Here is a 26,800-nt window from a genome sequence, read left to right on the forward strand (position 1 = left end):
TCAGCACCCTTTGAACAAAGTGCTGCATAAAGAGCAGTGGAAGGCGTGTTAATTTGTTCTTTTTAGAACTACACAGCAGTGTTTCACAAGAAGCTATTAAAAAAGTAGTTGCTCATGGGATGCAAGATAAAACCAGGCATGGAAAGTGTTGACAAAGGAAATGGAGGACCTTGAGTGATAGAGGTAGATCTTCAGCTGGGATGAAGGTTGGCTCCAGAGGCTGGTGTCCACATGTCCTCCAGGAGACCACTATTGTGTCTCCTTTAACTGAAAAAAGAAGTATATGTAATAAGGTAAGTCTTGCAGGTGACAGTGGTATTTGGGTTTCTCTAAATGAACAAAGGCTCCATTTATCTTTGATAAACCTTGATCGGTGCTAAGGGGACAGGCAGGACAAGCAAAATGTGGGACAGAGAAAACTGAACTGAGGAGGGACTGGAGAGGTGAAATCTTTAATTTTTGTTAGGAACTGAGTAGGAATCTCTGCCTGGTGGGCAGCTGCAGTCTGTGAAGGCAAGAGGCTGTGTTTATCCCATCTCTCCACAGGCAGTAGCTGGTGCCTAGACAAAATGAAAAGGGGAGAAAAACAGCACCAGGCAGTGGTTACTCACTTCTCACATTTGCCCCACCACCCACATGAGGTGCCTGTGGCTTCCTCAGCTTCAGTGAAATGCCTGAAATTGAGTAGGACAAATCTAGGTGGGATTGTGTGTATTTCTAAACAAACAAACAAACAAACAAAAAAAAAAACAAACACAAGGTGAGGAACCATCTCAAATCTTGAGACCCAGGCATGTAAATCCACCCCAGAGATCACTATTAGAAAGTACATTCACTGAGTAGTCTTTTCCACAGTGAGCACCAAGGGAGCATTGCTCATGTCCTCTGAACCAGATTAGGCTTGTCCGTGCCATGGGACAGCCACACCATCTTTTGTGACATTTCCTAGCTCTCCTAGCTGTCTTTGTGGCTTGTGTGCCTCTCTCCTGCCTTGCTTTCCTTTCCCAGAGCACTCCAGTCTACTGCTGGAGTCCAGTCTACTACCACTGCACTCTGTGCCTGCTCTTGCTCTGTGTACCTGGTCCCATCGACCCACTCACTGCTACAGCTGCTTCTCCCTTCCCGTACAAGTGACACCGTGGTTCCCTGCAGTGGAGGTTTTCACTCGTGTTTTCCTACATTTCAGGGCAAGCCAGAACTTTGATAAAACGCAGATGGTGCGATCCACAGCTGCGTCAGGCGGAGCCAGTAGCAAGACCCCCCCACAGCATGGTAGGTCACAGCATGGCAGGGGGCACAGCAGACACACAGGGGTTGTGGTGCTGGGTGATGGTCACAGCTGTAGCTCCTTGCCATGGGTTCACTGGCATGGAGCTGTCTGCATGCTGGGAGGTCCTGGGGCTGTGGTTTTATGGACAGGGTGCTGATGGCATGTGATGCTCCTTCCCTTGGCTTATTCCAAGTGTCTCTCCTCTTTGCCCTGCAGTCACAGCAAATGTGCCTGACTTGCTCAGCAGTTCCCCCGGTCACAGTGTGCTAGCGTGCTTCAACCCACCTTGTTTCTCCATGTGCTGCTCTGCTTCTCCCACCAACGTCTCCTCCATCGCCCTCTCTGAGACCAGCCCTACTCATGCCACTAACAGGACAGGTAAGTACCAGCCCAGCAGGAAGTGCTGGGACAACTCTCTGCTGTCCGTCCCACCACTGTGTCACCTCAGATCCCTCACCTGGTTTCTCACCTACCTCTTCACCTTATGAAAATGACACGCAGCCTCTGCAAGGTGCCCAGTTTCCCCCACACTCACTGCCTGGAGGGGCTGAGACCTGCTCCAGCATGCAGCCAGGGGGCAAAGCAGGACTGCCAGGCTGCTCAGCCTTTGCTGCCTGTGTGGTGTGGTTTTGTACATCCCTGATCATGCTGTCAGGGTAAGTGGGGACTGGAAGGTCTCTGGAGCTTGGCCAGGAGAGGCTATGCCAGGCCTGTGTTTGCTTTGAGCAGGGTTTGGGCAGGCCAGGAGCTGCGCTGCCTCTTGGCTGCACAAGCAGGGCTTTTGCAAGCTCTTACTCCATCACCATTGCAGGAGCAACAGCACCTCAGGCAGTCAGAGCAGAGCTGTAACAGCCCTGGAGTCATGCCTTAAATACTGCCCTGTGCAAGGGCAGTGCAGTGCCCGTTCTTTGTTCCCACAGCCTGTCACAGCTTCCCTGTGCTGCGAGGATTTTGCACCATTCCATCCAGGCACGCAGGCTGTTACACACGGGGGTGTAATGCCAGAGGAGACGCTGGGACAGGACAAGCCCAGAGCTGACAGCCCTTCTCTCTGCACTGGCCTTGGAGGCAGGAATGCTGCCAGCCTCTGCCTCTCAGCGCAACCTCTCTCCCTTTCCTTCGCAGATCAAAGTCAGACCTCACTCCTGCCAGTGACAAATATCAAAGCCAAATCCAGGGGCGTCACCGGAAAAGCGACCTCCTACACCAAGTGGCCAAAGACGCCTGACAGGTCTCAGAGCTTCGGCAGCCCCAATGCCAGCCCCTCCTCCCCCTTCACCCACCTCCAGGGCAAATCCAAGTACATCTCCAACCTCTCGCTCTCCCGCAGCAACTCCCCGCTGGGGCAGGCCCGGCAGCAGCGCAGCATCAAGCAGCCGGTGAGCGAGTGGCCCCGCACGGAGGATCCCAGCACGGATGGTAGGTGGGCCCTCTCCTCTTCCATCCCCACAGCAGCACTGCACCCCCGGGCAGCCTCTTGGGATATCCTCCGTTGTCTGGGTCCCTCACTGTGTCCCTGGGCTGTGGCTTGTTCATCCTCAGCTCTTCCAGTGCAGCCGGGTTCAATCTCCACCTCTGCGCTTCCTCCCCCTGCTGCCCTACGCTTTCTGGTCGTGTTAGTCCCTTGGTTCCCTTCTGAGGCTGCCATTACGGCAACTGCCTTCATAGCCCCACCACTCAGCCTTTTCCAAATTAGAGGAAGAAACACACAGGTTCAGTCATGTTGGTAGCAGAGGGAAAGGAGTTTGCTGACCAGCCACTGGCAGAGCCTAAGGCAGCCCTGCTTGTGGCTCTCCATGGCTGGACGTGGTGTTAGCGCAGTGTTGCAGCAGGGTGACCCTTCTCTCTGATGGCATGGGGATGCAGAAAGACAGTCTCAGTGCCCGGCGTCCCTTCCAGCCCTCCTCACCCAGGCTGCCCCAGCTGCCATCCCTTTGCCGTTCCTACATTGCCCGTCTCCCACCTGCAGGGCCAAGCCCAGTGCTGCACTCCATCCGGATCCTGGAGATCGACATGGCCATCCAGTCCCAGTACTGCACAGCCAGCAACGCATGCAGGTGAGCAAGGCTGGGATAGCTGCTGGCATGTTGGTAGCATCGTGGGGAGCTCCAGAAGCAGGTGGGCAGCTCCTGGAGCTTTGGGCCTTTTCCTACCATCACCCAGAGGCAGCCCTTGCCGCTCCTTGGACAGAGGAGCTGGGGCTTGGGGTCCAGCCCTGCTCCTTCACCTGCAGTGCAGGAAGACTGCATTTGATGATGAGTTCTCCCTTGGGAACTAGCCTGGGAAGCCTTCCCTTCTGAAGTCCCAACCCAACAGAGACTTTGGGTCCTGTCCCAACCATCTCTCAGCCAGCTGCAATGCTGCGGTCAGGTCTAATGCACTTTCTGTCTCCCTGTAGGACTGGGAACTTCACCTACCGCATCCCTGTCAGCCAGCTCACAGCAGTGAACACCAACCTGACCCTGGAGATGAAGTGAGTGGGCAGGGCTGCTTTCTTCAGTGTTTCTGTACCCTCGAAGTCAGCAGGATACTGTGCCATGTCACTGTGGTGTCTGTTGCCCAGCCTTGTAAGAGACAGCAGAGGCTGGTGCCTTCCAGGGTCTCACCACATCTTGTCTCCCCAGCTCCTCCTCCACGTTGACCATCTCCCTTTGTGATGTTGTCTCCAGCGACCCCTGCCAGGATGCCGTGAGCACAGACAGCTCCACCAATGCCACGGACACGCAGGTAGGGAGGGTTGGGCTCACAGAATCCACATTTGTGAAGCGTCACCCCCAACACAACACAGATACCTCCAGAAAGGACTACAGCAGTCTGGCCAGGGCAGCACAAGAGTTGCTGAAGGGACTTTGTGCTCTGATAGCTGTACTCTGCACTGCCTGCTGTAAATGTACCTCAGACATCCCTGCACCAGCTGGTCATGTAGTGCTCAGTTCTTCTGATGCCTGTGGAGCTGGATAAAATGTCTAAGTACCTCCTTGCCCCACTCTCAATCCAGCTCTATTGCTGATCTTGGAGGTGGTGCTTCTGCTCCAGAGACAGCTGTAGGGTCACTCGACAGAGGGGGGTTGTGCATTTCCTTGCTAGTCTGCCCTAGGAGGACGTCCCGGGATGCTCAGCCCGGGTCTCATCTCCCCCCTTCTGTTTTCTTCCCCAGGAAGCATCGCACCGTTGGCCTCTCGTGATGATGTCTTTCAGGGAGTTCACCTACCACTTCAGAGTAGCACAGCCTGTGAGTACCAGCAGCTGCTTTGCCTTTCCTCTTGTCCAGGGCTAAGTGGAAGGAGAGCGATGGGAATGTGGCACCATCATGGCACAGGTTTCGTGCCCACATTGTGTGGGGAGCCTTCCACAGCCCTCTCCAGCACGGCTGTTCCCTTCCAAGCCACGCAGGTAGTAGAGGGATGTAATTCAGGGCGGGGAGGGGGGGGAACAAGTGCCTACCCACACATGGGGAAGGGCAGTGCGACAGAGCCAGCTGCTCACACACAGGCCTAGAACAGATTTTGATCTTTGTCTGTGCCAGCACAAAGTTCAGGCACAATCCCCCCCCCCCCTTGGAGCATGCATCTTGCCTCTGTCTGTAAGCTCTTTTTCTTGCTTTCTCACGTAGGGCCGAGCCAACTGCAGCACTACTCCCGAACAGATGGGACACCTTTTCACTGACTATTATTTCCAGTTTTACTGGCTCTGTGAGTGAGTCCTGGCAGCACCAGTGCCCTCTGGTTGGAGAGAGGAGGGGGACTGGTGACACTGGGGAGACTCCCGTACACCCTCCTCCAATAGCCCCCAGCCCCACCTTACCCCCATCACCTGCTTCAGGCGTGGAGCTGGTTTGGCTGTGGCTGGCGATGCAGACACTGAAGCACAGCACACACAGAACATAGGACCTAAGCCACAGAAACACAACCAGCCCTGCAGTGTCTCCTGGATTCACCCAGCACCACCTCCCGCCACCCCACACGCCCCAGACACCTCTCCATCCCTTATGGGGGACGCTTGTGTCTCCCGTCGCTTCTCCTGCCCCCTGTGACACTGGATTTGAAAGCATTACACTGGACTGAATGTGGACAGATCTGCCACGTCCCGCAGCACGGATGGGAGCTCCATCCTGTACTGGCCCAGTGGTCCCAGATGTGCCACATCAGCTCTCTGCAACACTGGAATTGCTCAACACTGGAGCCCTTTCCAAGAGGGAAACGCTGGAGTTTCACCTGGAAAGGAAGGCTGTGCCTGGACGTACTGGAAGTCGTACACTGGAGTTGCTGTTCCTTCTAGTTTGGCCCAGGGCCATCCCCTGCAGCCCCCCTCCACAGACCCCTGGAGACCCCAGGACCCCTGAACAGACCATTCTCTGCGGACAGCAAGAGAAGGTGCAGCTTCCACGTTTGCCCTCCCTGTCCCCCTCTCCTCGCTGTGCTCCGTCACCGTATCCAGGTCTGGATGGATAAACCTAAGAACCCCACTGAAGATGCTGCTGAGGCTGTGCCCAGGCCAAACCACGCGTGGGGATGCTTGCCATCAACCCATGGGAGAAAAATTAACCCCAAGCCACCTGTGTTAAGTGTCGTGGGAACCCGTTTCCTTCATTTGCCAGCAGCGCGTGGCCTCTTGCAGTGCATGTGGAGCTGCCCAGTGGTCTCTTGAGTCAATGCAGCCGCTCCACCCAGACGTGCTGAGAATGACCACTGGCAACACCCAGCTCACCCTGCAGAGCCAGGCTGGGTCACTGGGGCTGCATGGCCTGGTCTCACTGCACCACCAGGCTAACAGATCTCTGCCAGGCACTGGCAAAAAGAGGCTGATTTTCTCCCACAAAGGAGGAGACAACAGCAGTGACTGTGGGTCCTCGCTGTCACCGTTCTCAGAAAGCAGTGATGTTGAGTGTACTTTGGGTATTTTTACTGTTACAAGTTCTTAACTTGCTAAACTACTGAATTTTATTTTTTTTTTTAAGCCGTATAAAAATGGGTCTCTTAATTCTGTCCCTGTTGAGCTACGTCGTGTCTCACATAGGAAACCAAAGGGGGCCACTGCTGAGCTCCACAGTAAAGCTTGACTGCTACAGCTGTGCCGGGACATGTCAGAGTGACCAGCGCTCACGCGTCCTGCCCCAGCCCCTCTCGCTGAAGAAGGAGCCCTCTGCACTCCTGGAGGCTGAGCCACCATACAGCTGTGACTCGTTTTTCCAAGGAAGCAGCAGCCACTGCTGTGGAAGGGCAGTGAGGGGGAAACACCACTCTCCAGTCCTGAAGGAAACTCTAAAGCTGGCTTCAGAGAAGAGCAACCTTGCCCCTTGCGGCCCCGTCGCTGGACACAGGCGGCTCAAACCAAACTGGTTTTGGGAAAGTGCATCAGGCTCCGGCTGCTGCATTTTGTTCCTGTCAGTGGAGATGGATGCAGCAGTCCCTCTGCCACCACCAGCTGGCTCGGCTGTGCCGGAGAAAGAAGCTGCAAAGACGTTTTAGCCGATAGATGGTTCCTACGTGCACCTCGTGGGACCCTACCCTGCCTTCCCTCCCCAGCCTGGGGAGCAGCTTTATCTCCTGTCACCTGCTTCAGAGCTCCCTTCTGAGTTTCTCCCAGCAGAGCAGCCGTAGCCTTGCGCTTCCTTGCAGCATCACTGGGGGTTTGTGTCCCTGCCTCCAGAGGACCTGGCCCCTTCCTTTGTTTGAAGGGCAGATTCGAGGTCAGGTCTTCATTCCCGTGCCGTGCCTGTGGGCAGCAAACAGCGACCTACATCGGCGATGCGCTCCAGTTACTAAAACGCACTGAAACCTGGGCAGCCAGGAAACGGAGGGTGAGCAGGGAATGCCAGGCAGCCAAGTGGGAATGAAGCTCACGGAGGCCTTCTGCCCCGCTCTGGGGAGCCTGGAGAGAGAGCAAGAGGTCCAAAGGCGTGGGGGTGCCTACGCACACACAGGTCAGTCAGCTCCATGTCCAGGCTGTTCTGCTGCCTGCAGCTGGTAGGGAAACCCTCCAGCAAAGCGCTCTGGAGAGGATGCTCGCTGCTCTTCTCTCCACCTGCCCAAGGCGTTCTTGCCCAGCCTTAACCTGTGAAGTTGCTTTCTTGGCAGCTTTTACTCTCCAGTTGGCAATCAGTGGCCCAGCCTGGCAAGTCCTTACTGAGGTGAGCGATGCCCTGTGCTCCTCGAGGGCTGCTCAGCTGAGGGGTGGCCTTCTCAGACCCTTCTCAGCCACTGTTTTGCCTTACTGCCAAACTGGTCTCGATGCCCGTGCCCTTTTTCAGCCCCCGCAGGGGCAACAGGCAGTGCCGTGAGGGCCAGAGCTGAAAGTGCTGCCTGCAATCCCCACCACCGCCCCCCTCACTGATGGTCATGGCTGAGGGCAGCTGAGAGCCGGGTCTGCTTCTCCCCTGCCACAGGGGAAGCTGCTCCGAGGGGGGAGGAAGCAATCAATCACTGGAAACGCCAGCAGCAGTGGCCCAGGGGGAGATGGAGCCTCTCAGGTGTCCCCGCAATGCTTAGCCATGGGGTTTATGAGGGCCCCGGCAAACCAAGTGCCTAAGGGCTACGGGAACATCTCTAGTGCCTTTTTCTGCTAACAGGACTGTACAAGGGAACGGTGGTTTCCCATGCGTGTGCTGAATGCTGCGTGCCTCAAAACCAGCGGCCAGTTAGCTCAATAAATGAGGGGAGGCAATAGCTAACGTGCAAAGGGTGGTCTGAGCCCCCATACAGCTGTTTTACAGCAGAAAACCACACGGGCTGACAGCGATCCACAGCATCAGAGTTTCAGAATGCCATCTTAGGCATCTTATGTTGCTGAAAACCGTATCTTTTGTCTTAAAGTACACCACAAATCATACACCAGCTCCACGGGCAGCTGCACAGCAGTATGACAGCAAGGCAGGAACGAGCTCAGAGGGGGGGGTTGTAGTGATGAAAGGGTCATGGGATTGCTTCTAAGCCCCCAGAAACAGCTGTTTGCACAGGCTGCCCCTCGAGGTTCCCGCCCTGCCCACCAGTAACTACAGCTGTGTTCCCCATCCCCAATCAGTAACAAGAGAGTTAACAATCAGGCCTTTCCCTGCATGAGACGGAGGGAGCTCTGAGCCGATGTCTCCAGCCTCACAGCCTGGGGAAAACCCTCTCTTCAGCTGGAAACAAGATGCTTCATCTCTCTAGACATTCTTGGCAGGAAGGAAGACGAGCGTGGATACGAGGCCACTTGCCAAAGTTTGGCTCTTTCGGAGTTTGTTTCAAAAGCAAATTCACAAACATTCTGTCCTACTGTTAGAGCTTAAAGCCTGTAAATAGAGACTATGCCACCACTGCAAGAATTAAGGAAAAAAAAAAAAAAAGTAAAGCACTAATTTGTTTGGTTTAAATGTTGCTGTCACAGCTTTAATCACTGTATATTGCCAGCAAGTTTGTAGAATTGCCTTCTTAGCAGGTATTATTGATTATCGGTTTTTATTTGTGGGAAACAAGCGTGGTTTCCCTCCTTTCTTTCTGATTTATATTTATATTTTGCCGAATTTGAGTGCTGAGTCTCCGGATCCCCCACTTTTTTGTTTGGCTTATTTAGACTTTGTTTTATGCTCAAGGTAAATACGCCCATATAAATAAATATATAAATACTGCTTTGTATCCAAGGATGGCTCCTGGCTGCGTTCCTCCCTTGCTACGAAAAAACAGCCTTTTGGGTCAGTAGCTATAAGCTGCTTGTCACAAGACCGAGGAACCCCAGTGCCACCTGCTCAGCGTGAGCTTCCAGACGTGCACAGGTTGGGGTCAGGATAACTGCAGGCTGTGGCTGCTCACTGCTACGCAGCACACACGCTTTTGACCAGATTTAAGTTCTGGCTCATGCCTCAAAGGTCAGGTCCAGACCCAAAAGCATCTGAGAGCACTCGCAGAGGGAAAGCTCCTCTACCAAATAGGAAAGTTTGACACCAGGGATGTGTCACACACCACCAGCTGCAGTTTCACAGCAGTAACTCTGCAGCTCAATTCCAATTGTGTGTTCAATAGCCTAGAAGGAAATACAAACTGTGCTCGATTCCTTACAAAACAGCTGCTCCAGCTGCTGAAATCAGCCAAGGAGACGGCTGCTGGAATTGCAGGTGCAACACAGGGACCATCCCAAAGCTCATGGATTTTGTGCAGAAATCAAGGCTGTTTCAAAAAGCCCGGTGAAAAGAAAAGCCAGGTGAAAGACAAACCGCAAGTCCAAAGGCAGGTGCATCACGAAGCCAGCTTTATTCAGGTTTGGTTTGTTGTGCTGGCAGCAGTCACCTGACAGGAGCACAGTCCATGCCTGACACAGGCTTCCTTGTAGAAATGTAAAAGAAATATAAAAAGAGCTTCTGCAGGGCCTCCCACCTAGAACCAAAGGAGAGAGGAAGGAGGTGAGACAGCTTTACCCAGAGCAGCCCTGGACGCTGCTGCAGCCGCTCCAACTGCAGCCTGCCAGGGCTGTGTGAGCACAGAGAAAGCCCTACAGCGTGGGGCAGATCCCCCACCAGGTTCTGCTGGGTCAGAAACACTCCTTGAGCAGAGGAGCGCTCACAGCGAGCGCACTGCCTCAAATTGAACACCGGTTCTGCCCTGGAGGGCACGGGACCCCTCTCCACCCAAATCAGCCAGCAGCTGCGTTGCAGCTCAGCGCTGGCAGAAGCGCAGCTGATGGAGGAAGAGCAGCAGCAGAGGAGTGTGCTGCGAGGCCGCTGCGCTGCTTAAACCCCAGGGCTGCCCTGCAGAGGCTAGGATCAGAGCATGGCCATTTATATCCCCTAAATCTGCCCCCGAAGGAATCTGGGTTTGGTACAGAGCAGCTCCCCTGGGGGCAGCTCTTCGGGCACCCCCTGCACGCAGGCACCAGGCACACACAGCACGAAGGTCTCTCTCGGGCAGCTTACAGCCGTCGGGGGGGCGCCGGGCAGCCTCAGACGTAGATACCGACCCACAGCAGCAGGAACAGGACGCCGAAACCCATGAAGAGCGAGGCCACCAGCGAGATCAGCAGCTCCTTGTAGATGTCCCGCGTGTACTTGGTGGAGGTCACCTCGTAGCTGCCGGCGACGGGGGTTAAGGCGACAACGGGGGCACAGCGAAGCGACACCACCCCCACCCCCACCCCAGCCCGTCCCGGTGGCGGTGTCCCCGCAGGATACACGAAGAACCATGCGGTGAAGAACATGCCGATGGCCAGCAGCACCACGGTGAGGTGCGGGAACACGGCCGGGTTCACCGGGCTGGTGTACCGGCTCATCGCCTCCAGCTCCTGCGGGGGCACGGCGGCGGGCAGCGGCGGCTCCGGGGATCCCCGGCCCCCGGGCCCTGTCCCCGCGTCCCCTCCTCAGCCCCCGATCCACGGTTCCCGGTCCCGGCCTAGGCCCCGCTCTCCTCCCCGGCCCCATTCCCGGTTCCCAGCCCCCGGTCCCGGTTCCCTTCAGTCAGATCCCGGTTCCCGTTCGTTCCCGGTGCCGCTCCCACCATTGCCGCTCCAGCTCCCGGGCCCGTCCCGTCCGCTCCCGACACGTCGCCCCGGCTCCCGCCGCCGCCCGCCCCTCGTCGGAAGCGGAAGCGGAAACGGAAGCGGAGCGTGCTGGGACGGGGGGCGGGGCGCGGCGGGAGGGAGCCGCTGCTCATTGGCTCCGGCGGGCCGCGCGGCTGAGCGCGGGAGCGGCGGCACCGGGAGGGTAATGGCGGCGGGGGGAGCGGGGCTGGGGGCTGGGAACGGGACCGGGACCAGGACCAGGGCTGGGACCAGGGAATGGGAACGGGGCCGGGGCAAGGGGCTGGTACCGGGATTGGAAATGGGGACAGGGACCTGGGAGCAGGGACCGGGACCAGGATTGGGAACAGGAATGGGACCGGGGACTGGAAGCGGGACCGGGAGCTAGGACCGGGAATGGGAACAGGACCAGGACCAGGGAACGGGAACGGGACTGGGGCCAGGGGCTGGTACCGGGATTGGGAACGGGGACCGGGAACAGGAATGGGACCGGGACCGGGGACCGGGATATGGGAACAGGGACTGGGAACAGGACCAGGACCAGGGGCTGGAACCGGGATTGGGGCTGGGAACCGGGACCTGGGAACAGGGCTGGGGGCTGGGACCAGGACTAGGGACCGGGAGTGGGACCAGTGCCAGGTACCGGGAGCAGAGATCAGGGCCAGGGCTGGAACTGGGACCGGGACCAGTGCTGGGGTCTGCGGCCCGCAGGGCACAGACTCCCGATGCTGTGGGGGGCCGTCCCCATCCCCCTGTTCCTTCCGAGCCCCCACGGGCGCTGAGCGCAGCCCCTGTGCCCCGCAGGATGGGAATCCACGGCCTGGCCAAGCTGATCGCCGACGTGGCGCCCGGCGCCATCCACGAGAACGACATCAAGGCGTACTTCGGGCGCAAGGTGGCCATCGACGCCTCCATGAGCATCTACCAGTTCCTGATCGCCGTGCGGCAGGGCGCCGAGGTGCTGCAGAACGAGGAGGGCGAGACCACCAGCCACCTGATGGGCATGTTCTACCGCACCATCCGCATGGTGGAGAACGGCATCAAGCCCGTGTACGTCTTCGACGGCAAGCCGCCCCAGCTGAAGTCGGGGGAGCTGGCCAAGAGGACCGAGCGCCGGGCCGAGGCCGAGAAGCACCTGCAGGAGGCCCAGCAGGCCGGAGAGGAGACCAACATCGAGAAGTTCAGCAAGAGGCTGGTCAAGGTGACCCAGCAGCACACCGACGAGTGCAAGAAGCTGCTGATGCTGATGGGCATCCCCTACGTGGAGGCGCCGGGGGAGGCGGAAGCCAGCTGTGCCACCTTGGTGAAGGCGGGGAAGGTCTACGCGGCCGCCACGGAAGATATGGATTGCCTGACCTTCGGCAGTCCCGTGCTGATGCGGCATCTTACTGCCAGTGAGGCTAAGAAGCTGCCCATCCAGGAGTTCCACCTGAACCGTATCCTGCAGGACCTCGATCTCACCTGGGAACAGTTTGTGGATCTGTGCATCCTCCTGGGCTGCGACTACTGCGAGAGCATCCGCGGCATCGGCCCCAAGCGGGCCGTTGAGCTCATCAGGCAGCACAAAACCATTGAGGCGATCGTTCAGCACATAGACACCAAGAAGTACCCTCTGCCCGAGAACTGGTTGCACAAAGAGGCCCAGAAGCTCTTCCTAGAGCCGGACGTGGTCAACCCCGACGACGTTGAGCTGAAGTGGACGGAGCCGAACGAAGAGCAGCTCGTCCAGTTCATGTGCGTGGAGAAGCAGTTCAACGAGGAGCGCGTCCGCAACGGCGTCAAAAGGCTGAGCAAAAGCCGTCAGGGCAGCACGCAGGGCCGGCTGGATGACTTCTTCAAGGTGACGGGCTCCATCACATCAGCCAAGCGCAAGGAGCCCGAGTCCAAGGGGTCGGCGAAGAAGAAAGCCAAGACCAACAATGCCGCAGCCAAGTTCAAAAAGGGGAAATAACCAGACTCGAACCCCAGCTGTTAGTTTTTATGCTCCACTGGGAATTTTTGGCTAATAACAACCAGTTGTCTTTCTGTCCTGTGTGTCACTGCTTGGTAGGTTGCTGTCAAAGTCCTTCCGACAAGGCTAGGCTAGTGAAAGATGCGAGTGCTTCAGCAGCGGTAGTAAGACGCGGGGCTGGGGGGCAAAGAGGGCTGAGATCTGCAGCTGGGGGGAGCTGGAAGGGGTGGAAAGGTGGCGGGTGAGGAACAAGGGGGCTGCGTTCAGCAGTTCAGCTGCAGCCTCTGTCGCTTGGAGGCTTTTCACATTGAGGCCTCAGGGATGGGAGGTGACACCCAACCACAAATCCCCTTTTGATTTAAGAGGTAAAAAGCTGAGCACCTACAGAGTGAACCAGGTACAGGTATTGGAGGAGAGATTTCTCCCTGACACGGCTCATCTAAAAAGAGGTAAGGTGCAAGCAGCAAAGGCAGAAAATGGGGAGACATGAACGGAAGGCAAGGTGGAATTGGGAGGAGACTTGAAATAATGAGGTAAGCTTCTCCCTTTAGTGAGGACCTCAGGTACTGGATTCCTCCTTCCCGTACTGTCGTCATTTTTCTTTTTTTTAAAAAAAAAAATCTGTATCATGGATTCCAAAGCCCTGCCCTGCTCTTAATGCATAAGCTGACCTGACAAGCTGACCTGAAACTGCAGCTCTCCAACCCTGAATCTCCCTGCTAGGCTCAATTTTATGTTTAATAAGAAAAATGTCAATAAACCTAAAATGGAAACCTCCTCAGCCCCTTGATTTCTTAACACATCCTTCCACATTGTGCACACAGAGACACAGATCCCAGACTAAGGAGAAAAAAGACAATGCCTTTTTTTTTTTTAATTTTGTTCTGTATTTTGCATAACCTTTTACTTGTCAAAACGATGTGTGTTTTTTTTAATTTCCAGAATAAAATTTATATGCAAATACATTTACTAAATTCTCTGGACTGATAGCTTAAACCTTGTTGCTGAAGGTTGCACTGGTAAAGTAAAATCTCATTTTTCATGAGGAAACTCGTTAATGAAAATAGGCAACAAATCAAGCTGAGGCCTGAATACAGGAAATCCATGTTTTAATCCAGGTGTTAACAGTGACTTGAAAGAGTTGTTGACAACAGATCTGTGGGTCACCTCTTTACAAACTTATACAACAAGAAACCAGGCTTGTTTCAGAGGGGGCTTCTATTAACATTGTTAAAATAACCCTGATTTTTAAGCCTCCTCCACCACTCAGTAGGGAAATTGATCTGAAGCTTCAGGTGCTCCAAGTGCTCTGGCTATGTACAGTGCTCAAAGCTAATGTTACACCTAAAAGCTGCCAAATAGTCACTGCTTGGGCTGGAAAGGCCTTCTTACTCACGTGCTCTTTGGTGTGTTCAAAACCACAGAGTCTGGGGGATTTGACAAAGGTTCCAGTGCCAATCTCCTTGGCTGTGGGCACTGCTGCATCTTAAATCACGAGGAAGATCTCATAGTGAAGGGAACAAATGTAACGGCTGCCCAAAAATGAAGAAACTAACAGAAAGCAAAAACAAACCCACACCTGTTAGCAATTACAAATCTGTTCTCATTTGCTTGTCTAAATGTTAGGAACCTGATCTGCAGTCACAGATGGGACGCATCCTCTGATGTATTTTCAGGGCAGAATGTGTTTCTCCTTCACTGCCTGCAGAAGCAGCTTGGAGAGCTAGATCAGACTCTTGATTGAATTATAAGGAGCTTGGGTATCTGTGTCCCTGATAGGTGCCTTCAGGCAGGCACCCAGAAGTAGTCGCTTTCATTTTGAGCAGACTTCCACTTCTCTAGGAGCCATCTTCCTAACACGGGAATTGGGGAGCATGCCTGCCCAACCTTGGCATCCCATCAAGCTTTGTCATATAGCTTCTTTCCCTCCGTGGCTTTGCCAAAATAAAGGTTCCTTCCCCCAACCCATCTCACCCCATCCACACCAGCGCTGAACAAACAAACGTTAATGAGCACTTTCCACATGGTTAGCCAGGGGAGACCAGATCCAAGTCCATGCTTACCCAGATTCGAAGAGAATTAGAAACGAGAGTTTCTAATGATCCCCTTTGTGGTTGGCGTGAAACTTTGCTGAGCTGCGATTTACTTTGGGGATTTTATCAATGAGAGCCAGAGGAGTAAATGCATCCCGCAGCTGCCCCCCCTGCACAAGCCCTTGGGGACGCTGCATAACCCGCCCTGGTCAAAAGGCTGCTGTGGCCATTCTGCCTCGCTTCTCAGCGGCACATCTGCAAACTTCCCTCCACGTCTAACATCAGAATATTTCTAAGAATGGAGAAAAATGGATCCTGTTTCTTCTTTCTACCTTAGGACAACATACACGTTTGGTGTGCAAATTGCAGAAACACGTTTGGATGCCAGGTAAGAGCGCAGTGTTACGCAGGGAAAGCAGGACTGTAGGCACACGCTTCAAATCCAGTGTAGGGTTAAATCACACAGCATTCAAGCTTGTAAGATTATTGATACAGAGCAAAAGCTTAGCAAAATATACCTGGACTCTACATTTTCTGTACATCAAATTCTAGTGACTAGGTGTTACCTGGAGGCTTCCTATGTAGGTGTCACCATCTGATTGGGACAAAATCTCAGAGAAAACATTTGAAGAGCTACTCTCCTGCCCTGAACACATGAAATGAATAGAGCAGACAGAGGGAAGACAAGGGTAGGAGCATGTTATGGAGCCACACACAGGAGCCGTGCAGCCTGGGAGACCTGCACAGGTCTCAGCCTGTGAGGAATCAGCACAACTTTTGGTTCTGGGGGAGTTTTGGCCATGGGGATTTTTCTCTAAGCAGAATAAAACTGCAGCAGTGCCTGGAGCAACTCCCGATGGAATATTGATCATTGCTTGGGAAAGAGAGAACTTGGTCCCAGCACTAGGGTGGGGTGGATTTTCTATGTGGTAAGGATGTCCAGGTGCACTCAGGAAAACGGTCATTTAGTGGAAGGGAAAAGCAGCTGCAGCCAAAACCTAGAAATATCCTAGCAGCTATCTGTGGTTGTTGGCAACTCATGAAGGGATCTGTAAACTGAGAACAGTGTCTGCTATGGAACGGTAAGTAGGACTCTGGCTGCATATGGGAAAAGTGGGATGTGGCAATAGATCTCAAATTTGGGTTCCCTGGTGGGAACCACTACAACGCAGGTGATTAAGTAACACATTCACTGATGCCTGGTGCATGAGCAGAACCACCAGGCATTGCCCCCTGCATCCTGCCATGCTTCAGGGCAATGTGCTGTAGAGAGAACAGCAGCACACTCGAGTTGGGTAGGTGCTAATCGTGCCTTTAATAAGGGAGAGCAAGGGTCTTTGAAAACTATGAGACAGCTGAGCATTAGGGAGCGGCCTCCGTATTGCAGAGAAGCAGAAGGAGGGGAACGAGGGTGCTGAGCCACACATAGGAGGTTTTCCTGATGTGGTGGCACAAGTTTGCTTCAAGGAGCTTCTGAATTAGGGCCCCTCTTTCCTTGCTGTTCATCTCAAGTACCACCCACCTGCCTGCCTTCTGGGTCATCTCATTCCACTACCTTTTTCTTTTTCCCTACGTTTCCCTACACAAAGTTTTCCACTGCAGTTTATCACAATCATCTTATTGATAATTAACATGAGAACAGCTTTTTATACCAGGAACCAGGCTTCCAGGCATAGGAAGGATTCCTGAAATCTGCTGTGCTCTACTAGAAAGAGTGAGTAATGGGGACGGGAGGGTCTTGATTAGAAAAATACCACGTGCACAGTGTTTTGTGGTTTGAAAAGTGAAGGCACCAATTTTCTTTCTATTGTATGGAGCCTTCTAATACATGATTAATTTTTTGTTGTTGTTCCTCACCGCCTGGATTTCCATGGATACAACTAACAGATTTCTACTAAATATGTATTGTGTACAAGTCACGTCTTTGTCCTGCAATGCTGAAGCCCAGCCTGAAGATGCCCATCTTGGGAGGAGAAAAAACATGTAAATACTAATTGAGCTGGAGCAGACACACATTAAGTGTAACAAAACCCCATTTCTCTGAATTCCCACACTGGCTGGGGGACGTTCCCTTCTCTCAGTGGTTAGGGAGAAGTTACACCATCCTGCGACTTCATGACCCTGGCATGCTGAGCCTTCTTGTGTGGAAAGGCAGCACATTTGTAAAGTCCTCACAAATCCACCACAGCGTCTCCAAATGCTTTTTCGAATCATGCATTACTGGCTTTTTTTTTTTTCTGAAAAGGAAAACTCATTTTTAAATTCAGCCTCATGACTAAAGAGGACAAAACGCAGCTTCTGAAGGGCTTCGTGTGAGTTGCTCTGCCCGTGGGGGCTTGCTGGGAACCTAACCAGAGTTAGCTGGTGCCTTGACTATCAAAGCTTTGTACTTTTAATGGGCAGTCAACATAAGGTACCTGCTGATAGCAGCATCATATGCAAGCCATGCCATTGCTCTTACGTACTTCCCAGTTTTTCCTCCTTCCAACAGGTACGCTACTCTGATACGTGGTGATATGGCTGAAGGCAATAGCTCCGTGGTGACCCAGTTCATCCTCCTAGGACTGACAAGTGAGCCCGAGCTGCAGACTCCTCTCTTCATAGTCTTCTCAGTGATTTATCTCATCACCCTGATGGGCAATCTTGGGCTCATCACTCTGATCACGACAACCCCCCAGCTGCACACTCCCATGTACTTCTTCCTCTGCAATTTGTCTGTTGTTGATCTTTGCTACTCCTCTGTCTTTTGTCCCAGGCTGCTTATTGTCTTCCTGGTTGAAAATAAAACCATTTCTTACTCTGCCTGCTTCACCCAGCATTTCTTTTTTCTTGTGTTCGTGACCACAGAGGTGTTCTTGCTGGCTGTAATGGCATACGACCGCTACGTAGCTATTTGCAACCCCCTGCTCTACGCTGTTTCCATGCCCAAGAGAGTCTGTGTGCAGCTGGTGGCTGGGTCGTACCTGGGGGGGATTTTGAACTCCCTAACCCAAACGTGCTGCTTGTTGCCCTTGCCGTTCTGTGGGCCCAATGTCATCAACCATTACTTCTGTGACACCAACCCTCTGCTGAAACTCACCTGTGCTGATGACCACCTCAATGAGCTTTTGCTTGTAACCTTCAATGGGACCATTTCCATGTCCGTGCTCTTCATCATCCTCATCTCATACGCATACATCCTCGTCTGCATCCTGAGGATCAGCTCTGCCAGAGGCAGGCACAAAGCCTTCTCCACCTGCGCCTCCCACCTGCTGACCGTCACCTTGTTCTACGTGCCCGCTGGACTCAGCCACATGCAGCCGGCCTCCAAATACTCGCTGCAAATGGAGAAAGTCACCGCAGTGTTTTACACCATAGTTGTCCCTATGCTTAACCCCATGATTTACAGCTTGAGGAACAAAGAGGTCAAGGATGTGCTCAGAAGAGCCACGGCAAAAAACATTTTTGCGAGCTGCCCACTGACCAAGTTGACCCCAATCAGCTGATGTAAAAGGAAAGAGGCAAGAGGTTTGTGTTGGCTCTCCAGGGTAGTAAGGAGTCACATACTTGTAGAGAAACAGATGCAGCAAATTTTAACCCTGCTTTAAATTTTGCAGAGACTCCGTGTTACCCAACATCCTGCCTTCACAGGTCTCATAAGCATTTCCTTGTCATCTCTTGCTTTATTCAGAAATTAGGTAATATCAGAGAAGGTGGTACAAATAAGCTCAAAAGGATTCTCCCTTTTAGCCTTAGTTTCATAAGAAATTGCACTAATTCAAGTAGTGATTCCCTCCAGGAGCAAGCTCAAGAACTGGAGGGCTTTGTGGAGGTATTACCAAAAAAAGCCTCATTTCTGCAAACTACAAGAAAATAATCTCATTTTCTTCCAGGAGGATGTGCCGTGGAAAGTAAGGAAAGAGAAAGGGAGCAGAGACACTGAGTGAGCAGGTGATGAGGGCAGTAAGTCTACATGTTGTGATCTGGTGTATTTATCAAGATGCTAAATAGTTGAGTGACCATGATTTATTTTGATGGCCATGGGGATCATGACCTAAGCTTAACAACTGCATTGGTTATTACAATATCCTAACTATTTTATTTTATTTTATTTTATTTTATTTTATTTTATTTTATTTTATTTTATTTTATTTTATTTTATTTTATTTTATTTTATTTTATTTTAATTTTTTCTCAGCTGTAAAGGTCTGCATTGTGGATGAATAACATAGAATAAAATAAAATCTGCCCAGAGCATCCAGCTTAGCAGGGCTCACTTCACAAGAGGCAACACCAGGAAAACAAACCAACATTCTTTGTAAACCCTTTCACAAAAGTTTGTGTTACTCTCAGCTTGGACACTAGATGGTCTTGCCCAACCTGAGGAGCAGTTCATGTGTTTTGCTATTGGGAGCCATCAAGTTGTTCCAGGGGAGGTTTAGGTCAGGAAGAATTTAGTCACTGAGAGGGCGGTTGGGCATTGGGACGGGCTGCCTGGGGAGGTGGTGGAGTCCCCATCCCCGGAGGTAGTGAAGAGACATGTGGACGTCTGGCTGAAGGTGGATGCCCCAGGTGGGAACAATGACCGTGGCTGCCCTTTCTGATGCCCCAGCAAGATAGGAACCGTTTTTTTTTTTCCCACCCAGCACCCTAAACAGGTCCAGCACTGCGCTTCACCTCCTCTGACGTGTTCCTCTGCACCATGGGTGGAAGGATGGAGTAGAAAGGAGCGCCGAGCTCCTCTGCTGTGTGTGACAGTTCTCGCCCCACTATCCTGAGTCACCCCAAATAAGCATTTCAGCAGCCCCTCTCTCTGTCTTGTGGGGATTTGCCCAAATGCCTCTGTTTTTCATACAAGCTCCACCACAAGGTTTGTTTAAAAGCTCTATAGTGGTTTTAACTGGTTGCCATTTCATTCATTCATTCGTTCTTCATTATGACTCTTTTAGGAAAAACAAACAAACAAAAAAACAACAACAACGTAGTTTACAAAGATGTTTATTTAAATAAGTCACTATTTATTGACTTCAGCATTTATACAAGCAACAATGGTTGTACACATTCTTCCATAAATTGTATAGTTCATTGAACATATAGGGCATGTCTTGATTAAACATTAAAAAAATCTTTCTGCCTACTGTTCTCTCTAGAACACCTTTCACCTCAGTCATGCTGCACCCTGCAGAAGAGACGTAATTCTGTCAGGTGTTGTTCAGTGATTGCCACACAAAGAATTTGAGACTCTAATTATCCAAAAAGAAAAGATAAGTAGATGTAAAAACAAAACAAAACAAACAAAAACACATCCCAAGAAGATCTATGTGAAGATTTTGATTGGGATGTGCTTCTGGCAATGTTCTAATTAATCTACGTGTGCCCATGGCAAGTTGTTAGTACAGATACAAGTCCCCTGAGCTAATGCCATGGCTTTGTGGTTTCTGATGTTTCTTCTTTACAGCAGGGAAAATGACCTATACACAAAACATCAGGGTACCATGTTGTTTTTGCTGCACAAGCGCTGACAATTATTCTGACGGACTATTGAAGGCTCATGCCATGATTAAAATGCATCGTGATTGTTTGAAGTGGATGATTTGCTGTGTGGTACTCTGTACCTGTTATTGCTGTGTGATCTCCCTGTCTGTAAGCTCAACAATAACGCCAGCTGATGACCGTTCCTTCATTACCGCCAAAGTGCTGCAGAGCTCCCAATGCGGCTTCAAAGTCAGTGCACATGTGGGAACAGCCTTTGGCCCCACAGCCTCCTCAGAGCCCCCTTCACCTCCCTGTTCCTCAGGCTGTAGACCAGGGGGTTGAGCAAGGGGGTCACTGCAGTGTAGAAGACAGAAACCAGTTTCTCTTCGCCCTGTGGTCTGGCTTTGCTGGGCAGCATGTAGGTGACCAGCCCTGGCACGTAGAAGATGGTGATGGCAGCCAGGTGGGAGGTGCAGGTGGAGAACAACTTCATCCGCGTCCCTGCAGAAGGCATCCGCAGGACTGTGTAGAGGATGCAGGTGTAGGATGCCAGGATCACCAGGATGGAGCCCAAGATGTTGAGCTCAGCACTGCAGACCTGCAGGATGTGGTTGGGGCGGGTGCTGGAGCAGGAGAGGTGCAGGAGGGCAGGCAGCTCGCAGAAGAAGTGGTCGATGCTCCTCGCCCGGCAGAAAGCCAACCTCCCCGCCATCACCGTGTGTACTAGCGAGGTTAGGAAGCCTGTAGCATACACCAGCATGGTCATCGTGTAGCAACGTGCCCGGGACATGAGGGCGGTGTAGTGCAGTGGCTGGCACACGGCTGCATACCGGTCGTAAGCCATCACCCCCAGGAGAAAGCACTCGCAGATGACGAGCATGAGGAAAACATGCATCTGGGCAAAGCAGCCCACAAAAGAGATGTTGCTTGTCCCAAACAGGAAGGTCTCCAGGGCTTTGGGGATGACAGCAGAGGAAAGGCAGAAGTCCATGAAGGACAAGTGCGTCAGGAAGAAATACATGGGTGCGTACAGCTGAGGGTCAGTGTTAATCAGCAGCATCAGCAGCAGGTTCCCCATCACCAATAGTGCATACAATGATAAGAAAATAATGAACATGGGCATTTGTAGCTCTGGAACACCAGAGAATCCCAAGAGGATGAAGCCAGACAAAGCTGTGAAGTTTTCACCATCCATATTTTTATTAAGTTATGGTGAAGATGTATAGAAATAAAACGAATCAGTGAAATAAAGCTCCAATATTATTATTCCAAAATATTGTGGAAGAATCACAGCTTCACCCATACAGTAAATGCAATAGAAAGTAGTATAATTTTTAGAAAATTATAAGGTGACTCTGTCGTTAGCCAAAATTCCAAGTCAAACAAGCGAAGGCTATAATCACACAGGTATTAAAAGCAAATAAATACTGCTGTGATTTATATAGCATACATGTATACTAAGGAGCCATAAAGTTTATTCAAGTGTAACAAATCAAAGTCAAATAAATATATTCCAAGATGTGTAAAAGAGAGAAGCTAGGAATTCCCACTACTGCTTTCTGGAAATTTTAAGGATTTTTCTCTCATCTTTTTTTTACCCCCAGACAGAATCATTGTTCTTCTATAGCATCACCAGTTGGTGTACAGCCTTTTCATTTTGACACAAAGTATTGCACTTGCAACTGGTATTTTATTTATTTATTTATTTATTTAATTTGTCTGTTTTTGAAGAAAAATCCCTGTCAGTGCTAGGTAGGGGGAACAGCAGAGGCGTTGTCTCTGGCACAGCTTTGCTGAGCTTGCAGCAAGCTTTCTACAACCAACTCAAACATCCACCTATTAAAAAATGGTCTTAAAATAAATATATAAGCCAAAATTCAGAAGTTGCAGCTAGCTGTTACCTGGATATTTCCATTTCCCATGTCCAGTCACTCAGTAGGTGGAAGATCTGCCTACAGATGTCTACACCTCAGCTAGCCATCTAAAATGTTTCTGGATCAGTTTTAGGTGGGATCAGGAGCATGTTCTTTGAGCATATTTCCTGGTCACTCATTTTATTCTACTGAACTAAGATCTTCTAGGACAACACAGGCTGGAAATGTAGACATAGCCTCCATTTGTTGTCAACAGAAATAAGCGTGCTTTTAAGGGCACAAATCATCCAGTTTCATCAAAGGAATTAGATTGATGGTGACCTCTAGATGTACAATCCCATCCCAAAGAGATCATCTGTTACAACCACCTCCCGCATGAGCCCCCAGCCCTGGAGCAAAGCAGACCTTACTTAACCTGCTTCAAAGTTCAGAATATTCAAGATGTTAAAGACCTTGCCGACACAGATGAAGCTCCTTCTGAGCATGAGCACACACTGCAGGGCTTCATGGAGCAGAAGGTTTTTTTCTGAATTTTCTTCTCATCCCAACGGAAATGTGTGACAATGGCTGCTGGTCAGCCATATAAACAGAAATACCAATTTAGGCTGTTTTTCTTTCTTTTTGCTTATTTGTTTTGGTCTGTTTTGATTAGGCTTGCTACTTGACCACTGGAAAACAAAACAATTATAAAATCTACAAGGTATAAACAAAAGTACCCCCAAAGTCCTCTATTATCTACCCCCCTTTCTCAGTTGTACATCCCTGTGCTCACTTGTTCCAGAATCTTTTCTCTTTACTCTCTTTGAAGGTTGGACTTGACGATCTTGTACATCTTTTCCAACACAGATGATTCTACTCTTGCCTCCAGCTCTTTCCTGAAGTGTGGTAAGACAAAGAAAATGAAGCTACAGATGGCCTAGTGCTGAAAAGCTGTTCTGGAGCTTATTTCATTCCGAAGTTGCCACTAAGGGGCTTTTGCCAGTCTGTCTTTACAACAGAGTAGTTCTTACCCTTTTCCTAAGGAAAGAGATCAAGTCTGTCCAGCAGCATCTTCAAAACAGGCTCTGATCTGTGTCACCAAAGCCATGGCATGAAAGCTGTAGAGTCCAGCTCTTTCAGTAGGGATGTACAGGCGAGATGCAAATATTTTTTTATGCAAGTGTCTGCACATAATTATTTTTCTGAGCCTTATATAAGCATGGTTATAAGGCAGATGTATGTGTGTTTATAAGGGAGATGTCATTTGCTGACCTTTGGGACTTGCTCCCTGAGTAATGCCAAGTCTGAAGCATAGGAGAGCAGGGATGCACTGTAATTAGTATTATTTTCAATATTGGACTGAACCAGGGCTTGGAAAAATAGTTTGAAATGTTTTCAAATTTAGTTGTTTATAAGTAAGTTGTCATATTGAGAAACAATGAAGACTCATGTGATCTGAAATCTATTTGTTAATGCGAGCTTTCATATTAATGTGCTCGCACTTGAGACATAAAACTCTCAGTAATACATGATACATGTAAGCAAACAGCTATATATATTTTTTTATTTGGTTATTTCCTCAAACTTTGAGTGGAGGTTTCCCAGAGGCTGTGTTTGGTCCTTCGGCTCATGACTCAAACACATATCGGGCTGCCTCTCCATCGTCATAAACATCCCAACACTCAAGCATCAAGCAGAAGGCATCAGTGGGGTCTGGACATGTATCCCATCAGTCCGAGGCACTCATCTCCCAACAAAATGCTCAGATTTCTCCCTGAACCTAAACTGCCGGTGCACCAGAAAGTGCTGAGAAGTATTTGTGACGTGTTAAGTGGTAAATAATAGTTCTGTCAGACAGAGCGTAGCAATTTCAAAAGTGCTCCCACACAGTATGAAGATGAAAGCTGGATCTCACATCTCATCCCGTTTAGTACCCAAATGGTCACTGAAATGACTTCATCTGACCAAACGTGGGTATAGAATCCAGTCCCATGTATATGTGTTACTTAAGGGGGCTACATACATTTGGGAGTTTGTGGTCTGCTGGATGGGTAGCAGGTAGGAGAATTAACCCTTTTTTACACTACTGGAAAGAAACGCTCTTTTCTCTCCAAAAAGGAGGCTGGGAGAGACCCAGCACACACAAGATGCAAAGGAGCAGAACTCTGAGAAAAACTGATGGAGCATCATATGGAAAATGTAGATAAAATGGCTTACATGTTCATCTAAATACCTTCTATATTATTCTTCTAAACACATTTTTTGATGCCAGGTCAGCAGCAACCTGAATTATTTCAGGTCAAGCCTGAATTATTTTTTGGTACCTTCCTGCATTAACTTGGTTGTAGCAGAGAGCCAAAATCTGAACCATCCCTTCAGGAGGCCAACCTGTCCACTGACTGTCAGGAAAGCCTAAGCAGGCTCTGCTTGGAAAGGTTAATGCTCCAAGGCAGAAAACATGAGACAGATAGGAAAAGACTGGAAGACAATCCCAGGGCAGTTTGCTTTTTATTTATCCCCAGATATCACAAACTTTTGCTGCAGAACCCTTTTATAAGCAACAGGGAAAACTGGTTGCTGATCTAACGTTGCACTGAAGGTTGCTGAAAACAAACCTAACAGAGCATTTGCTGCATGAATTGCTGGACTGTTGACACAGAGAGCCATCTCAGCTGATATATTTCCATACATGTCAGTGGTGACCACATGGCACGCTCTTTCTTTGCTCAAAAGCATTTTGCACAGCTGCTTTGAAGATGTATCAAAATTAGCTCAGACGTCCTACATTTACTCTAATAAAGTCTGAGTGATGATGTTCCTGAAAGCTTCTGCTGTATGAAGAGACGTTATAAAACAGCACAAATATTAGATTATAATTTTGTACCAGACACCTAGAAAATACAGAAGAAATGGCAGACAGAAGAGAAACCAAACTGTGTGAAGATGGGGAAGCGAGATGGAGAAACATGTAGGTGGTTTTAAATGTGTGGGGTTTTTTGTTTTGTTTTGTTTTGTTTGTTTGTTTGTTTTTATGTCAATTTGTTTTTCTTCTGGAAGGCACCAGACTGTCAGTTCTGGCAATGTACCAGAACTGGGTAGAAAAAAGTTTCCCATCTCTTTTTTCTTTAATTTGTTTTGTCCCCATTCAATACTAGGCTAAAAACCAAGAATGAAATAGGAAAAGCAATGTGAATCAGGGAAAAAATAGCCTGCAGTTGAAGTTAGGGAAACAAAGCAAAACAATACCAGACTTCAATGATTATTTCAAACAAAAACCACTGTCACAGCATTATTTCAAGTGATCTAAATTCATGGTCTCAAGCCAACTGCTGGAAAATTCAGTTAACAGCCTCATATTGCCAGGAAATTTGTCAGTCATTAACGGAAGACATGAGCAAGCAGACATGGACCAATTTGATGTCAACAGCAGCAAGGTGTGGGACAAAGCCAGCGCCTGTGTCCTTCCTTTGGCTCTCTGAAGCATGAAATGAAGTTGGTTATTATTTTTGTTAATAGCTAAATAATTGCTGCTGGAAGGTGTGTAATTGGAAATAATATTGAAGCCTCCCTAGCTCTCTCATTTCAGCTGGCCCTGATGAGACCTCTGATGGGCAGCAAGGAGAGCAATCTACCTTGTGCTTTCCTGATGGCTTTCTTCATTTCTGCATTTCTCAGGCTGTAGATCAGAGGGTTCAGCATGGGGACTACAACCGCATACAGCACAGAGACCACTTTGTCATGATCCAAGGTGGCTGTGGAGCTGGGGCGCAGGTACATGAAGAGGGAGCTGCCGTAGTACAAAGTGACGGAGATCAAGTGAGAGGCACAGGTGGAGAAAGCTCTGTGCCGCCCGGCTGCGGAGCGGATCTGCAGGACTGCGGACAGGACAAGCCAGTAGGAGACCAGGATGAAGACCGTGGTGCTTAGCACATTGAAGCCCACCACAGCAGAAACCACCATCCCGCTGAGCCAGGCATCAGAGCAGGAGAGGGCTAGCAGTGGGGGGCCATCACAGAAGAAGTGGTTGATCCTCCTGGAATGGCAGAATGGGAGATGGAATATGGAAACCGTGTGGATGGCTGAGCTGAGCACTCCAGCCAGGTAGGCACCCACCAACATCCCGATGCAGAGCTGCCGGGACATGACCACAGGGTACAGCAGCGGGTTGCAAATCGCCATGTAGCGGTCATAAGCCATGGCAGCCAGCACATAGCACTCAGCAGTGGCACAGGTGGCAAAGGAGAAGAGTTGAGCAGCACATCTCATGAAGGAGATGGCCTTCCTCTTCACCAAAAAGTTCAGCAAGGCCTGAGGGATGATGGTGGAAGAGTAGCAGGCATCCAGGAGAGATAAGTGGCTAAGGAAGAAGTACATGGGTGTGTGCAGGCAAGAATCAATTCTTATTAATGTGATCACCCCCAGATTTCCCACTAGGCTGACCACATAGATGGCAAGGAATAAGACAAAGCATATCACCTGCAGGTCTTCTTGGCTTGTTAAGCCCAGGAGAAAGAACTCAGGTGCAAATGTAGAATTATCTTCAACCATACTGAGTATACAATCAGTGTACCTGCAGTACATCTTTCAAATGGCAATGTTTAATAGGCCCAAGTCTGTCAACAATGTTGAATATTAATTCTTGTCTACCAGCCACAAAACTTTAAGTCAATATAAATCTTTGAGCGATTTCTAGAATGGCTCAAGTTCCCAAGGCCAGTCTTCTGTACAGTGATAGATGAATACACATGCTCACCAG

General features: G+C 50.4%; 6 protein-coding genes across 6 annotated transcripts in view; 3 read left to right on the top strand and 3 right to left on the bottom strand.

The window, feature by feature from the left end:
• MYRF (myelin regulatory factor) overlaps nt 1-4,970 on the top strand; it is a gene marked incomplete at both ends in the record, with an annotated part of 57,842 nt that extends 52,872 nt beyond the window's left edge. Inside the window, 9 exons of the mRNA XM_084288469.1 lie at nt 1,187-1,272; nt 1,487-1,648; nt 2,396-2,501; nt 2,601-2,689; nt 3,240-3,327; nt 3,669-3,743; nt 3,895-3,997; nt 4,428-4,502; nt 4,884-4,970. Of these exons, the coding sequence (XP_084144595.1) occupies nt 1,187-1,272; nt 1,487-1,648; nt 2,396-2,501; nt 2,601-2,689; nt 3,240-3,327; nt 3,669-3,743; nt 3,895-3,997; nt 4,428-4,502; nt 4,884-4,970 (871 nt within the window). The remainder of the gene's footprint in view (nt 1-1,186; nt 1,273-1,486; nt 1,649-2,395; nt 2,502-2,600; nt 2,690-3,239; nt 3,328-3,668; nt 3,744-3,894; nt 3,998-4,427; nt 4,503-4,883) is intronic.
• Nucleotides 4,971-9,471: 4,501 nt separating this feature from the next.
• On the bottom strand, nt 9,472-10,823 carry TMEM258 (transmembrane protein 258). Its single transcript, XM_084288514.1, has 4 exons — nt 10,732-10,823; nt 10,410-10,519; nt 10,155-10,307; nt 9,472-9,618 (listed from the first exon to the last, which is right to left on the bottom strand). The coding sequence occupies exons 1-3, from the start codon at nt 10,732-10,734 to the stop codon at nt 10,181-10,183; spliced, it is 240 nt and encodes a 79-aa protein (XP_084144640.1). The 5' UTR covers nt 10,735-10,823; the 3' UTR covers nt 9,472-9,618; nt 10,155-10,180.
• Nucleotides 10,824-10,862: 39 nt separating this feature from the next.
• On the top strand, nt 10,863-13,481 carry FEN1 (flap structure-specific endonuclease 1). Its single transcript, XM_084288490.1, has 2 exons — nt 10,863-10,937; nt 11,558-13,481. Exon 2 carries the CDS (start codon nt 11,559-11,561, stop codon nt 12,702-12,704), a length of 1,146 nt encoding a protein of 381 aa, XP_084144616.1. The 5' UTR covers nt 10,863-10,937; nt 11,558; the 3' UTR covers nt 12,705-13,481.
• A 3,688-nt stretch (nt 13,482-17,169) lies between these two features.
• LOC311210169 (olfactory receptor 5J3-like) lies at nt 17,170-18,222 on the top strand (the record flags this gene model as incomplete). The annotated part of the gene is made up of 1 exon (XM_084287959.1): nt 17,170-18,222. Exon 1 carries the CDS (start codon nt 17,254-17,256, stop codon nt 18,220-18,222), a length of 969 nt encoding a protein of 322 aa, XP_084144085.1. The 5' UTR covers nt 17,170-17,253.
• Nucleotides 18,223-20,441: 2,219 nt separating this feature from the next.
• On the bottom strand, nt 20,442-21,269 carry LOC311210170 (olfactory receptor 5AN6-like; the record flags this gene model as incomplete). Its single annotated transcript, XM_084287960.1, has 1 exon — nt 20,442-21,269. One exon carries the CDS (start codon nt 21,267-21,269, stop codon nt 20,442-20,444), a length of 828 nt encoding a protein of 275 aa, XP_084144086.1.
• Nucleotides 21,270-25,626: 4,357 nt separating this feature from the next.
• On the bottom strand, nt 25,627-26,592 carry LOC311210171 (olfactory receptor 5AP2-like; the record flags this gene model as incomplete). The annotated part of the gene is made up of 1 exon (XM_084287961.1): nt 25,627-26,592. One exon carries the CDS (start codon nt 26,590-26,592, stop codon nt 25,627-25,629), a length of 966 nt encoding a protein of 321 aa, XP_084144087.1.
• Between the last annotated feature and the right edge of the window lie 208 nt (nt 26,593-26,800).

This window comes from Netta rufina (genome assembly GCF_964035555.1).
Source record: "Netta rufina genome assembly, chromosome: 5".
NCBI classification, from domain to species: Eukaryota; Metazoa; Chordata; class Aves; order Anseriformes; family Anatidae; genus Netta; species Netta rufina.

Bases quoted from the DNA above. Each gene is read 5' to 3' on its own strand.
- TMEM258 (XM_084288514.1), bottom strand. The intron at 10,308-10,409 runs GTATCCTGCGGG...CGTCGCCGGCAG, and splicing joins TTCACCGCATGGTTCTTCGT to CTACGAGGTGACCTCCACCA.
- FEN1 (XM_084288490.1), top strand. From the start codon at position 11,559: ATGGGAATCCACGGCCTGGCCAAGCTGATCGCCGACGTGGCGCCCGGC.